We start from the raw sequence: 16182 nt of genomic DNA, 5'->3' as shown, positions 1-16182 counted from the left end.
TAATGTGAAAGAGAAGAATAAACATGAAAGTTAACCTTTCTTTTTCTTTTCCCAATAGACAGAATGTGCCAATTTTATCAGGGTTCTTCAGCCCTACAACCGAACCCACGTTTATGTCTGTGGCACGGGAGCTTTTCACCCTCTCTGTGGATACATTGAACTTGGAACTCACAAAGAGGTAATTTAATTTCCTCACAACTCTGACACGTCAAGAAATAACCCTCATCTTGTTTAGCATTCCTCATAGATTGGAAAATACTATGTGAATGCATAAAAAATGAACTGACAGCAGCTTGCATAAATAACAGGATAAATGGTGGATTTTGCAGGTCAGACGGGAACGCGTGTTCTCACGTTTGATATGAGCGTATCGCTTTTGAACAAAACACTTTCCTCAATAAGGCTTAATACGCAAAGTTCTTCAGACACTTCCATATGATTAACTAAGTGAAGAGAACATTTAACCCAGATGTCTGTCTTTCTAGTAAGTCATTTCCGCACACACTTTCTGCTTATGTACACACACACGTATGCAGAGTTCAAGATGACACTCGTAGCTCAATTTTTTAATGTACATATGCCCTTGGTCGGCAGAGATGGTTTCCTACTCCTTATGCACGACAGTAATGCAGAGATTGTAAAGGGTCTCTTAGCCTGAGCCCAAGGACGGCGTCTCAGGGCTTTGCAGATGGTTTGCAGCCCTGTCACTCAGTAGATGTCGGGTACCTTCCATCACCAGTGGCATATTCCCAAACTGAAGTTAGCAGCTGATTGGTCTTCATTTGCTGGTGACAAAGAAATCTCTATTCTAAGTGGTAAATGTTCGAGTCCTAACCCCCACAACAGAAGCATTTTGGTGTTGTGTCAAGCAGCCACTTAGTACACAAGTCTCTTTTTAACTCCTGTATGTATAACACTTTGGCTATATTTATAACACTGGCTCTGGTCTCAGACAGCGTCGAGATGTGACCTGTCTGGCTGCTTGCCTGCGGTGCAGGCTTCCCATGCTGCTATAGCAATAGCTTTCTCTTTTCTTCGTGTCTTGGTGAAATTCTAGAATATTAGAAATGAGGTCTAATGATATGTTATTAAATGTAATAACCTGAAATATGTACACATTGGAGATATTCTGACATGCAGAATCAAGGTCAGATGCTCACAGAAAAAAAAAGAAGAAAAAAAAAAAGTTTATTAATGTTTGCACATGCTGAGACCCATCATTATATTCCACACAGTCTGTGGGTTGGTTGATCAGCCCAGAGGGGCTGCCTATGTTACAGATTACTGAAGCTGCCTGAAATCTGTATGGTGGTGTTCTTTCCCTAATAAGACATTAATGCTCCTGGTATTGGCTGGTATGTGCTGTATTATTAAGCTTGCAAAGAAATAATTTTGGAGCCTTCTTTGCTTCACTACTTTAAATATTCCAGTTGAAGCAAATGAAATTTTAGATCCCGTGTATCATGCTGCTTCCTTAGCCTGAATGATCAAATACACAGCTGAATTGAACCGAACAGCTCTCAGCAAGAGCATAAGTAAGGCTCTGGTTTACCTCTGGGTCATTAGCAAGATGCCTTATTCACTCTACCATAGCACCTTTAACTACTTCATTTGTGAAGATTGTTTTCATCAGACATTATGAAATTATGGATTTGGTCTGATTGTTCAGTCCGGCAGCCAGTCTAGACAAGGGGTCTGCCTCAATTAGACGTGACCAATTACCTTATGAGAGGAAAGGGAAGAAGAATCCTGGTATTGTATTTCCTAATCCCCTCACTGTCTCCCAGTCCTGCGTCTCCCGCATTCCCCATGCTTGCTCAGCTGCAGTGGTAGGTTGGGCAGTGTTCAGCGCTACTCGTGCCTCTTCTCATGGTGCATCTCTTCTACAACCTCCTATTGAATTAACAGCTATGAATGGCGTGGGGCAGATTTTCCCTTTCCTTCTTGGACCCCAAACACCCTACAGCCATGGTCCTTCCGCTGACTTTCCAGATAAATGTGACAGGACAGGAGGGTGCTGAGGACAGGCCCATTGACGTGAGTTTGACAGGCAGCTGAAAATGTCTTCTGGTTGTAGGAACTGAAGCCAGGAATCCTATGTGTTAATTCAAAGCACTTTTATTGTAGATCCATTCTTTTAATTTTTTTTTTCCTCTTTTTTTATCTCTGGGTTATAAGAGTGGATAATGGATGTTTGGTAATTAGGAACCTCTACAGGAAGCTGTGGGATGCTTGGGAAAGCTAGGGCCTGAGATAGCTTCACGGAGGCTGTGAAACCAGGCACTGCCCTGCTGACCTTCGAAAGCTGCTGGTGGATTTGCCCAGCGGTCTGCTGGCCAGTGACAGTGCTGTGAAAGCAGAGAGGAAAACAGTGTGGATCAGGTGACTCAAAACCACAGCACACACTGCTTTTGAAGCAGTACAAATCCCCTACGGGATGACACAATTAAAGGGGATTAAAGTCCTAGTCTTGCTATTGCTGCAGTCACTGCCAAAACTTTTCTTGGCCAGTGAGGAAGAGGCTTGGCAAGGTTGGTGCCGTTAGCCACAGCTCTCCAAGGGATGCTCTTTTCTTTGAAAGCTTTGTCCAGAGTGAAAGCAGGAGGTTAATTCTGAGTGAATGCCTGGTAGTGTCCATTAGTTTGTCTGGGTGAAATCTGAAATATTTGATGTTGATCTATAAAGCCCTCAGTCCCTTGAGTACTGCTGGACTTGGAGACAGCCTCTTTGCATGTGATATGGCAAGGGTCCTCGGAGCAGCTCAGGATTACACTTGGAAGAAATGAGAATGGGACATTAACATAGTATTGTCAGAAAATAATAAAAAAAAAACACTACAGTTTTTAATTTACTTTTGTCCTTGGTGTGCTCTGACCCACTTCAGTAGCCTGAGAATTTGGTTTTCCTGATATTCCACAGGTTTGGAAAGGTAACAAGGGTTGTTGTTTGATGATTAAATTCTGCTTTGTATCAATCAGGATTGCTGGAGGAAATGGAATTTATGTTCGTAGATTGGAATTGATTTTTCTTTTCTCTTAAGGAGCTTAATTATTCAATATCCTGGGCTTTTGTCTTCTGAGCCGAGGAGACACCTCAATGAAATAGAAAGGCTCAGTCATTTATAATCTGATGTACATTAAGGATGAATTAATGTATTGTGAAGTCTGATCCTATGTGGCCATCGTTGGGCATACTTAGCCGTCATTTGTACTCTTTAGTCTTCTTGCAAGGCAGAAGTATAGAAGCAAATAGTTAAAATCACTTCACCCTTTTTTAAGTAATTGTTTAAATCATAAAGGTGTGGTTTTTATTTTTTTGGGTTTTTTTAAACTAACTTCAAAATTTATGTCTCTATAACAGAAATTAAACCCACAATCATTTGATTCCTGAACACTAGTGGGATTTTAAGTATCACTGTAGGTAGGAGAGTATGTTAACAGTGCTTCTGTAGGCAACCCCCTTCTCTAACAGCAGCAGATTTCTGAAAATCAAGTCTCTACACCTGCAAAGACTACTTTACTCCTCTGAGCAATCAATTTGCCCTCAGAAGGACTCACTGTGGGTTTCAGTTTAAGCGTGCTTTTAGAGAACTAATAAAAGGAACAAGTAAAAGCATCCATTTTGACAATTCAAAACTATACTAAAACTTCGAATTAGTGCTTACAACAATTAAGTTGTTGATTACCCACTGAAACCATCAGATGTGGTTTTTAAATAATTTCTTTCCTTTATCTTCCTCTATGCCCTTGTTCTGCGACCCAGGAATTAATCACACTGTATTTGGGAACTGCAAGGAAAGATCTATTCTGATATCTCTTGTATCATTAGCCTTGTTAAAAATAACAAGAAAGAGCATATGCTGCTTTCATTTAGAAGGGGCTGAACTGTGTCTGCCGCAAACATTATTCAGCAGTCCCTAGAGAAATTTAGGAGTCAGCCAGAATCCCTTCTGGGTCTCCTGTTGCAACACAGTCTATCAGCACTTTCCCAAATAGAAGCCAGGGCCTTTTAAGTGCAATCCAGCTTTTAATTTGCGTAGAAATGAACAATGCATCTTTTTTTTCCTGAAAATAATTGTATTTTTTTAAGATTTGTGTTTCACTATAGAGTGAACAGGATACGTTAAAACAGTGAGTTAAAAAAAATCCCTAGATAAAACAGATACACGGACTGTAAACACCAATGCTGAGATGACAACTGTGTGATCTAACACACCTTCACTTTGTACCTTAGCAGAACAGTTCGTCTAAGAGAGTTTTTCTCTGCGGACACACACCAGGATAATGACTATGTGTTTATTCTCAGGAAACGGTATTCCGGCTGGATACTCAGAACTTGGAGTCTGGCAGGTTGAAATGCCCTTTCGATCCTCAGCAGCCTTTTGCTTCAGTGATGGCAGGTAAGAAACCGTCAGAGCCAGGCGCTCCTCTTAGACATGCAGTGGCTTCATAATGGGAAGTTTGGGGTCAGAGGCTCAGCAGATGTCATCGCTGAAGCTCCTCTGGCATTAGTCGTGTTTCCTATGCCAGTTTGTGCTCTCGGAGCTGAGGGAGTCTTCAGTCTGCAGACACCAACGAGCTGGAAATGCAGCAACACAAACAGAGACATCTGAGCAGTTGTGGAGCCTCTGCCAGTTGAGCAGGACGGCGGTTTCATCCTCACCCAGTCATTTCTCCTTTAAGAAGACAACAAAAAAAAAAAAAAAAAAAACAAAACACACGGACAGACAACGTTTGAAGCACTTCTGGGCCTCTTTCTGCAATTATCAATACGTTCTGCCCTTTGAAGTCTGCTGACATCCACTATTTCCATAAATACATTTTTTGAGGTTTCTATTTACTCCAGTAGCCACTTCTGAAGCTGGAAGCCCAGGAACAAGATAGCGCAATCTGCCTGCTGCGTGCATCGCAGCGCTGTGTGGTCTGACATTTGGTGCCGAGGAATGTCAGCTTGACCTCCGGATTTCAAATCACTAGAAGAGCTACTTTTGTCATGGTTTGGTTCATAGCTTTGGACAATTTTCATTTAACTTGTCCGTCAAGCATATGAATACAAGATAAGAGTGAAGCACCATGACGTTTTCATTTACAGCCAAAGAGCAGTGGTGACAATGCTTTGAAGTATCGGTCACTCTGTGTTATAAAAAGAATATGACTAATGTTCAGTCTTTATTCTCAGATAATAAGATAGATGATTTGTGATTCTGACCCAACAGATGGGGCAGGACTTCCTTTATTAAAAACAATAGATTAAAGCCAGTGCTTATACTTCTCAGGGACCCCTAGTACTGTTTAATATTAGACTGTGAAATCTATTTTTAAAATGGGGTTCTAGAAACTTTTTCTTTCTTTTTTTTTTTTTTAATGCAATAGAACTCCATGATTTATTATAGTGTTGGCTAATTTCAGCAGCTCTCTAGTGCTTTGACTGCTCTATTAAATCTTGTGAAATGAAGAAGCTTCTGCGTTTTAGCTAACTAAAACATGAACTTCGGTACATAAGAATTCTCAAGCTTGATAAAATTAATGGTCAGGGCATTCTGGTATCCTTTCTCTGACTGTGCCTAGTGTCAAGTGCTTTGCAATAAAGTACAAGGAGCATTGTAAAGAGTTACAGTCTGCACCAGAGAATGCTTTCTTTGCCTATCTTTTGGTGATTACTTTATTTCCAAAAGTAATAGGAGAGCAGTATAGCTCACAGATAAGACAACGCACTGGGATGAGTCCCATTTCTGCCACTGATGAGACGAGTAACCTTTGGCATGTCACTTGTCCCTGCCTAGTTTTATTCATCTGCTAAATGTCGATACAGATTACTTGTACCCTTCAGAAATCACTTTGAAATCAGTTATACATATATGAGCTAAATAATACTTCATTATCTTTTCATTCATGTGTGCAGGTTAATACAACTGTGTAATTTAAATTCTTCACAGAAATGCATAGTCTCTCTTCGAATTCTACACAGCATTTCACCCCAAGTATAGTCCACAGATAAATTTGAAAAGCCGGTCTTTTTGACTGAAAAGTCACCTGCTCATCATCCATCTTCTATTATGAATTACTGCTTACTAAAACAGTTCTGGGCATAACTGGAACTTGGAATGAGAGATACCAAAAGCTGACAGAAGTGTTGAAAATGCCTTGTCAGCAGAGCCTAAGCAAGGATGGAGAATTTCTGTTAGCCCTTCAGATTTATCGATCACAGAGTGCCTGTCTGTTAGCAAACACCAATTACCCTGCTCATTCCTCATTATGACAAATGCCTTTCAGAATGCACTATTGTTTCTCTACAAAGGCGACATGCTGTCTGAAAGATGTGCTTTCCAATACTGTCATGGAAATAATACATAAGTTACAATAATAAAGAGGTAAAAAGAAAGCTGATAGGTCTTTTTTTTTGGCCAAATAAAGTGCTTGTGGATCGTGAATCATGGTTATGTTTGGGGTTTTTTTGATCTTATTTTCTTAAGTGCATTTACATCTTTTGCAAATGGAAACCCAAACATCTATGTTGAATGGTATTTATTCTGCATTCACTCTTAACAAAGGCCTTCTCTCTAAAAGGCCTTGTGAAATGTTTCCACCCAGAGTATCAGAAAACCTGGAGAAGGAACTCCTGGAAGGGGATTTTTATGTCTCATATAGCTTTTTATATGATTATTGTTTATGAACATGAACTTTTTTTTGCTGTATAAACTCCAGGGATTTATTGTTGCAAGTCATGAAATAAAAACCAAACTCCTCCAACCAATAAATCTATCCTGTTATTTTGAAAAAAGACTGAATTGTAAAATGCACTACGTGGTAAAAAAAGTAATTCACAGCGGTACCGTTCTTCTTTTTTTTTTTTTTTTTCACAGTGATATTGTTTGCTGCTTCTTTTTTCTTTTTTTTTTTTTTACTGACATCTGAAGGAAAACAGAAAATATTGTGCGATTCTTAAGGTTGTGAAATTTTGCATTGCCCACGAAGCTGGCAGAAGACTAAATAGTAACTGCAATTGCAGCAAGCACACTGCACTGTATTATAGATATAGTTTCCATGTGAGACGAATTCTGGCTGCCTCATTCATGCAAGATGTCTCATTTATTTTAGTGGGACCATTCGCTATGTTAAAATGATCACGATTTGGGTCTGTACCCATATTCTTACCATTAACACGTTACATAGTTGAGAAGAATTCCCATAGTGCCTAAATTCCTCTTCGTGAATGAAGTGTTGGATGGAGATCCCTACACCAGGAAAGGGCCAAACTGGAAAGTGCCCCTGGTGAAGCATCCATCACGTTTACTAGCTCAAGCCCAGGAGCAGCAAAGCCACTGGGGCCATGGCAAGCCTGGGACACAAGAGGTCCACAGTCAGTGCTCACGGCGCAGGATGCTCGGATTGAATACACCTTTCTACCCTTAAGGGTCCAGCACCCGTTAAAGCCTGGGGAATTTAATTTTCTGAGTGCCTAAAAGATATGAAAATTAGACTTGGACTCCTTTACTTCTCAGGCATATAATTACAAATATTAGCCTCATTTAAAAGCAAGTAACTTCACAGAACCCAAAATCCCATTGAAATATAAGCCAATGATACTTTAAAACATTAAATTAGTTCATAGACCAATTAAACGCAGGTGTTGTTCAACCAACAAAACACAAACAGTTTTAATTTTGTTTACCCCACAGCTGTAGAAACCCTATTTCTTTTTCATTTGCAGATGAATATCTTTATGCTGGAACAGCTTCTGATTTCCTTGGCAAAGACACTGCTCTGACACGTTCTCTGGGCCCTTCTCATGACCACCATTACATCAGAACTGACATCTCTGAACATTACTGGCTTACTGGTAAGATCCCAAACATATGCTGTTGTCATTTGCATTGTCCCTGCCTCTCTGAAGTTAATAGCCCCTTCCTTATATAAATATATGTCCAGTAACTATAAATATAGATATTGTATCATGGTATCTTTGGATTACGTAGGCTTTTTTAAAAAAGCTCAGTGGAACAAAAATGCACTTGAGAAAAGTCACAGAGGTGAAAATGCTAATTAAGAAAAGGGTAGGAGCGTCAGACCTAATCATTCTTTCCGTCTTTGATCTATACATCTGTATATAGTCCTGTAATTGGAATAATATCGTGACTTAAGTGATTCTATTTCCAGTCTTGTTGGAATAATTTTTTTTAAACCCTTTTTTCCAATCCCTTGTTAAAAGCTGTTCCCTACAGCATGTTGAAATGACAGACTAGAAATTCCACTTTTTTAGGTAGGAGGTCTTTTTTTTTTTCTTTTTCTCTTTTCCTTTTTTGAGGGGGAAAAATACCCTTTGTTGCTGTGAGGATCATTTTAAAACCACTAAGGGCACCCTAAAATAGCTTCCCAAACAAAACACTGCTTTTTCTTGCCCGTTAAAAAACATTCTGAGCTAGTAAACCCTCTGAAAAACTGGCTGCATTTACACCCAGCCAGTCTCAAACCACACACAGAGTATCATGGAAAACTTCGCTCACAAGTTAACCCTGCTCAATTAAAGCATCCCCCTTTTAGCCGTCAACTGTCTTTAAAGATGTGGCAACGCTGGCCCTGGTTCAGGATGCCTGTGTAACTATTGTGGGTGTATTGTAAAGCCAGGGCCTGCTGACCACAGGGTTAAGTTGTCTTCCCAGCAGACAACTTCTGAAAGGGATAATTTTTCCTCTTAACTCTTTGAGACCTCAACAAGAGGAAATGTTCTTTTTTATTTTTATTTTTTTCCCTGACCCTTCTCTCCCTTCTAAGCTGTTGCCTTACATTTCTGCCTAGTTGTAACTCCGTAACCTCAGGATTTCTGCTGTGGGATAAGGAGGAAAGGAAAAGCCACTTAAAGTCATTTTACCTTTCCAAATAGGACCAGTCCTTCAGACAGATACAAAAATCTCACATCTAACTCTGCTGATCTATCCCACTTTCATCTCCTGCACTCAAAACCTTTCTTGTGCCACCTCTCCTATCTCCTGTCTCTCATTTGTACGCAGCCCTTGTGTGATGGAGACCAGAAATGGGCTGTAAGTGATTGGGACTAGGATGGGTCCTTCCAGTAGGCAGTTCTCTATTTGTAATTAACGGTGCAACTGAATATTCAATTTTATTACTGGTGGCCTGTGGACGCTCAGCATGGAAAGATGGTTGGAGTAGCTGCTTTCCTAAGGGATGCTATAATATCCTAAAAAGAAAGATTTACTGTAGTTTGGTCCTGAGGAGCATCTGGTGTTATCATTAATATAGATCCACCTTGATGAGGATTACAGGGTCCAGCTCCTAGACCAAAAGAACGTACAGCTTAAATAACCAGTTCCAAATATTTTTTTTATGCTATTAATGTTTCTTCATGAGCAGTTTGAGACAAGGGAACAGGAGAAGAACACAGAATAAACTACAAGTTTGAGAACTGTTTATGTGTTTTAGTTTAGAGGCTGGCTGGGGGGTGTCTGCCTTTCTTCTTTCTTTTAGATTGATTCATGTTTTACTCTGTTTTCACTTAAAGCGTCTGTATTTGTGAAAGTTTTCTAAGGAGAATAATATATTAATATGTCTGGGTTTGAAAAACAGCTTTAGTGTGCTAGACTGGGACGTGAAAATTACCCCACACTATATAAACACTGAAGACCCCATATATTCTTCAGGTTTACCTTGTTTCCAGCCACATAAAAAACTACAGCCACACTCTGTCTAAGACTTCACATACACAATCCATGCACTGTTATACAAAGAGGCATAGATATAAACTGGGTGCTTTTAATATTTTGAAACGGTCCTTTTAAGGTTGGAGAAAATTTTGAGTGCAACTCTAAATGATGGGATCATTCCTGCAGTAAGCCGTAGTGTAGCCAACATATTTCTAGTTTATTGTGTAACATTATCAATTGCATACATTTATGCTTTCAGCCGATATTGGTATAAAGAAAACATTTATTCGATTTCAGGTTTAAAACTCCCATCTCATCTAAATCCCCTCTTCCCTAAGTCTACCACCCATTTACCCAGCATATGTTAGACCTCCAGGAAAAGTTGTACATACTTGAGTAATTGTACAATTAGAAATAAATTATTTCCAGGCATGACTCATGTTTTACTTAGGATAAGCATAAAATGTAAAACTTGTTTTTTTCCAGAGGGCTGAGGAAGTTTCGCCATAATGCACCTTAATATTTTTAAAGTTTAGTCTTATTCTGTTTCTGGAAACAGGATTATCCTTTCCTGGGGGAAGGGAGGGAAAAACAAAGCATAAGGGAAAAATGCGTAGGATACCTTCCAGCTCCTTGCAGAGCATCTCTGTCTTGACTAATTAAGACATGCCTTAATCTCAGTGACTGAATAGCAGCTTCACAAAGGAGAAAGGGAGGAAGGCAGATAATCTTTCCCATGACTCACGCTCACACAGGCTCATACTCCTGCACGCGGTGGCGCTGAAGACAGAGGGGATGCTGCCTCTGCTCAGACATCAGCCCTTCTCCTGCAGAGCTGAAGAATCAGGCGCTCCTGCAGCCGCTGACCAGAGCTGCCTTACCCGTGGCTGTGGCCGGGGACGAGGCACGTGGGGCTGGTGGTCCCGCTCCGGACGGCAAAGCCGCCCACTGGAACCGAGTCTGCCCCGCTCCAACCCAGTGGGCAGAGGAGAGCATCCTGTGGTGGGATACCCAAGCCCTACATACAGGCATGCACTAAACAGCTGCACATTCCTCCCTGCTTTATAGGAAGCTAAAGCTATAGTTGGAATAAGTGCTTCCCTGAATTGCATTCTTTTTTTTTTTTTTTTTTATGTTGCCATTTAGTCATCTTTGCCAGGGCAAAAACTTGCAGGCAATGACTTCTTTATATCCTGTGAACTTTGGATGGGATTCAGCTCACTTAGCTCTAAAAGGCAAAAGTTAGCATCCTGTCTGAGCTCAGTTGTTTCGCTTGTCTCTGTCTGTAATTTACAGAGGGAGGTGACAGTTCCAGAGGGTGACTCACCTCACCTATTGTAGGAATCTGTCTTAAAATAGGATTATTCATTGTCACTTTCTCCTTGTGTCACTCCCTGAGAGAGGACCGGGATGATCTAGTTTAGCAGCTTGACTTCTAGATGGTTAAAGGTAAATGAGGTGAGCACAATCCTTTGCCCCACTGTCTTGGGTTGCCTTTTCATTTCTTCATGTTCTGGGATTTACTGCTCATTTGCTGTCCTTTTTTTCAGAGCCTAATGAGTCTTACTTCTCTGTAGGTCTTTCTAAGGCATGCACAGTTGCATTGTCTAAAACTACTGCTGGCAATAGAAGGGTGTGAGAGCCGGCAGGTAACCAGCAGCAAACATGGCCACACCAGGAAACCCAGCAGCGAAGGACTAGGTGTAACAGCTCTTCCCACTTGGCCACGAGAGCATGTTAAAAAAAGCACGAGCAACATCTGAATTTATTGTACCGTATCTTGTCAGAGCTCATGATGCCTTTAATGCCCTGTTTAGTTACTACAATTTAGCTATGACATTAATACGTGGGAAAACCTTCTATTGAAGCAATTAGGGGGGGACAACTGTATGTATAGGAAAACAAACAGTGGTTCAGTATCATCATCATATAATTTTTTCCCATGCAAAGATTCCAAAAACCTAATTCACACTTGGTTTAAATGCACTTTTTAATGTTGTATGGATGGATTACAAAAGATGAGACAAAGATCTCACTTGCAGAACATAATGTGCTTTTCAGATCATGATCTCTCTCATTAAATTGTTTTCAGTCTCTTTGTCTTCATATCTTTTACAGCGTATTTTTATTTGGATTTAACTTTCAACTTCAGTGTTTTCAATTGTGATTGAAAATCGTTAAATATTTGTGTTCCTTTAATTTGTTAGAGATTCTTCTAAATCTGTTCCAGGAATTGGTATTGAGACATTTGTTTTTGCATTTGGCTTGCCAAGTAAAGCAATGAAATTTAATTTAAAAAAACCATATATTCAGAGTTTTGTTCAGTGAATGTGGATTAAAAAAAAAAAATCTATGTGAAATTCAAAAGGATGTTATAGAAGTATTTCACAGGTTTTCTTATTAAATGGCTATTAAGCTAACCGCATATTTAAGAAACCATACTGGAAGTGTATTTATGTATTTATTCACGCTTAGAGATCTAATCTTCAAAGTAGCCTTACAGGCCCTGAGGGGTAATTGAATATTTTCTTTAGGTTGATTTTTAAATCCTAAGTTAAATTTATAGGGCTTGATGCCTGCATCATTTCATTTTTCTGCTGACGCCATTCTCTAGTGTCAGAAAGGTTTAAAATGGAAGCAATGCTGTGGCTATTTTGATCCATAAATTTACTCTTCTGTCATGAAGGTGCACATTCAGCACTTAAACATATCCCATTTTGTCCAAGCCTTTGACTGTGAACTTTGGAATCAAGGATGCTGGTTTTGTCCTGGGTTTACTATAGAGTTCATGGTGAAAAATCCTCAAGGCTAATATGAAGTAACAATCATTATAAAGAGGACAAAGGCACAGAGATGCACTAAAAGCTGATAATAGTATTCCCCACATATCACCAGTGTGCTCTGTTTGCTCTGCCACCTTACCCCATCCTCCTTACTGCTTTTTTCTGCAGCTTGCCTACTTATGGGGGCCAAAGACTGTGTATTTTATTGCTGAAAGAATGTATTTTAGAGTCAAGGGTCTCTTTGCCCTCTATTTGTATAGCCACTTCTGTTTAAAGAAAAACATCATTGATCCAAGTGCCCATCTATTGTAGCACATTGGGGAATGTCTTAAAAATCACTTCCCCAACAATGTGGTTCACTTGTGCAAGACAGTGTTGTTGCCTGCTCTGCTGCAGTCAAGGGCCCCTGGAACTCATTTAAATTTTGATTTTAGCGCAAAATTAAAAATAAAACAAAAGCAAGACAAAAAAAATAAAACACAAACCACAAAACCACCACCAAACAAACAAAAGCCACAACTGATGAGCAGGTAGAGCAGGACTGGAGATCATGAACAAAAGGACCAAGGAAGACAGTGTAGGAGATGTATTCAGTCGTTGGCCCAATAAATATGCCTATAGGATGCAGGCAGAGACAGCAAAGCTTGCTTTGGAAGAGACCAGAAGTAATATAACTGCTCAGCACATCAAGGGAAGGCATGCTGTAGCACTCCTAGCAAAAAGCAGATTTAAATAACCCAAACGGACCGTTACATTGATATAGCTAATCTGTTTTCATGCACAACAGGGAACAATGTCCTTAAGACTGACCAGTCAGTGTGGAGTTTAGTGTGCTATCTGGGGCAGTGGATTTGGTAGATATAGTCAGTAAGATTGTTATAGCACAAATGTGTGGGAAACTTAACTTGGAAAAGCTGTCATTTATACTGATATTTTTTTTGCAAGCTCTCTTTAGTAAACAGCAGTGTATTTCTGTACTCATAACTGCTGCAATGTGTAATTAAATTAATTTAAATTCTACTGTGTGATTTTGTAAAATCTAATGAGCTTGATATTGGTGAAAAGAGTTCTCTAAGACAGAGTTTTGTAGACCTTATTTTGTATTGAAAGTCATCCTACTTTCAAGCAGAGAGTGAGAGCCAGTACTGCATGTTTATGCAAGTGGTGGTAAGGTATATATGCAAAAACATCACACTAAGAGTAAATACTTCAGAACTTACTAAGATTAAATACTTCAGGGGCTTTTTGCTCAGGGTTAGTCAGAAACTTGACACTATGTGTTATTTAGTGATGTTTTTAATTCACTGGAAGATGCAAAATAAATGCAGGTATTGAAAGAGAAATTTAGTATCAAGACTTTTCTACATATTTTAAAACCTTTTTTTGGGAACTTCTAGGAGCAAAATTCATTGGAACTTTTCCCATCCCGGACACCTATAACCCAGATGATGACAAAATCTACTTCTTTTTCCGAGAAATATCACAAGATAGTGGCACATCTGACAAGACAATCCTTTCCCGAGTTGGGAGAGTTTGTAAGGTGAGGACTCTATCTTTTTGTTTTGTTAAAAAAAAAAAAAAAAAAAAAAGGAGGAAAAAAAAGTTTGGTTTGTTTCTGTGAGAAATCTGTTTTTTCCCTTCAGATCAGAAGGAAATAGTATTGTTACCCAATGAGACATTGTGGTATTTTTTTTGAACATAGATTACTAATGCTGTCTGAAGTTTACTCGGCTGAAAAATAGACTTGATATGGACTGTGTACCACTTGTAGAAAAGCTAATATGCTTATAAATGATAATCCTGCATCTAAATGGTAATGTATTGACCTTCAGATATGCAAAAGTGACCTGCTTTGTTTCATAACCTTTCAGTGAGGACTGACTTGTCAAAGTGTACACAACGGCAAGGTATTCGGGCTTTTCTGGAAAGTGCCCACTGAGTGGAAGGATATACAAACCCATCCCTTCAACTTAGCTCAGTACATCATTTCTGGGCATTACTGAGAGCTGGGGTCAGTAATTTGTTTCTGCACATTCCTGATAATCAGTCGAGGTGAGGGTAGGCTAAAAATGCATATAGTTTCTGAGCTACACCCACGTCTGCCCAGAGGTTTCCTCCCCTGGGAAGGAGTGCAGTCCTTGACCTTTTGACCAAGAGGAACCAGGCCCCGGGTCTGCTGCAGTGTAAAAAGTTTCATTCAAGCTTAACCTCCTTTAAATGATCACTGCCTTCACTTTCTCTTTCATTACGCTTAGTTTTGCCCCTTAGGAAAGATTTCTGCCCCTATGGTATTCATAATGCAGGCTCAGATTTTCATGAGCTGCACTCTTTTTGAAGAAGCACCTCTGTCAAGGGCAGAAGCCTCCTCAAATGGTAATGAGAACATAAAACAATTCCTGTATAAGAAGACAGCGGTCATTTTGCTGTTTAACAGTCTGCTGGTTTTGCTAAGGTCTTCTTCCCACTACCGCAGAAGGGTCTATTGAGCTCTATGTCAGGCATACCCTCTATCCACTTCTTTGTCTCGTAATACTGTAGGAAGAGAAGCACTGTAGGTGCTCCCATCCTGTACCCAGAAATCACTGGCAAAAGTCAGGAAAATAGGACTTTAAAGTTGTCTTCATATTAGTAAAGATAAGCTTTGGGCAATTTTTTATCTCATATGATGAACAAGATATCAGCAACACCATCACAGCAGTCACACAAATAGGTACATTTCTGTGATATTTTGTTCAGGTGTCTTCATTTACTTGCATTTTCTGAGCAATGTGACTCTGCTGGCAGTGAAAATTATCTTCTTAAGAAGCTTGAAAATCAGTAAACAAAAAAAAGAGTTTGTGACTTGCAGTTAATAAGATGTGTCTAGGAGAAGAGTGTCCATTTAGCTAATGGACACACACAGAAAAACAGAGTGGACACGTGTATGAATATGTAAATCTATGACTGTTCTGCAGTCAAGCAAACTCCTGACAATTGAGATTTCAGTGGCCACAGCCATTTCACACTTCTATCCTTGACCTAAAATGTTAAGAAAACAAAAAAACTCATTCATAAATCAGTTCTCTAGTAGGTTTTTAGCCAGACGAAAGGATGGATAATCTTTAGTTGGGTATTTCACAGCAGTGTGATTAATGGCAGAATGGAAATGCAAACATATATGATTTGCTGCTAGACATGGCATTTGCTGATTGTGAGAAAGCACTTAATGCATTAGGATAAATTGGTAGACAACATTTTCAAGTCAAGGCACATGAGAGATTATAGTAAACGAAGATATATGAGCTAGAGATCTCCAGCATCCTTTACCTAGAGAAAAAAGCAGATAACGTATCATAAGGAAAGCAACAGTATTGTAAGGAAATCCTAACGACCATATGTAATTGTACCTCAAATGAGACTGAATTTGTAGAGTAATCATTTTAAGGGGAAAAAATGTCTTGAATTTTATTTTTTAATAGTCGAAGCAAAACAACTGAAACTGATAAGTAAGATGATTATTATCAGTGTTAGTTTTGCACTGTCTTCTTTATTTATTGAGCACTTCCCGATGGATGCAGGATTCTCTTGAAAATTCCGACTCTTTTTTTTTGTATGTTTGCCTGGAGTAGTGCCAAATAATAATAAAAATACTATAATACAAATTATTATAATTAAAACAAAATTATTATGATTATCTAATATAAATAAAAAGACGCAAATAGACTCCTCTGTTTACAGACTAAGATCCTCTGGATCTGAGCT

General features: G+C 39.3%; 1 protein-coding gene across 10 annotated transcripts in view; it reads left to right on the top strand.

Moving 5' to 3' along the window:
* Positions 1 to 16182, top strand: part of SEMA3D (semaphorin 3D) — a 147322-nt gene that overhangs the window by 78230 nt on the left and 52910 nt on the right. For all 10 annotated transcript variants that reach the window (XM_054189132.1, XM_054189133.1, XM_054189136.1 and 7 more), the window contains 4 exons: positions 59 to 178; positions 4306 to 4399; positions 7711 to 7839; positions 13839 to 13981. In XM_054189132.1, the coding sequence (XP_054045107.1) occupies positions 59 to 178; positions 4306 to 4399; positions 7711 to 7839; positions 13839 to 13981 (486 nt within the window). The remainder of the gene's footprint in view (positions 1 to 58; positions 179 to 4305; positions 4400 to 7710; positions 7840 to 13838; positions 13982 to 16182) is intronic.

Source organism: Rissa tridactyla, chromosome 1 (genome assembly GCF_028500815.1).
Source record: "Rissa tridactyla isolate bRisTri1 chromosome 1, bRisTri1.patW.cur.20221130, whole genome shotgun sequence".
Lineage (NCBI taxonomy): Eukaryota > Metazoa > Chordata > Aves > Charadriiformes > Laridae > Rissa > Rissa tridactyla.
Note: the sequence above shows the minus strand (reverse complement) of the source record. Positions and strands in the feature narration are given on the sequence as shown.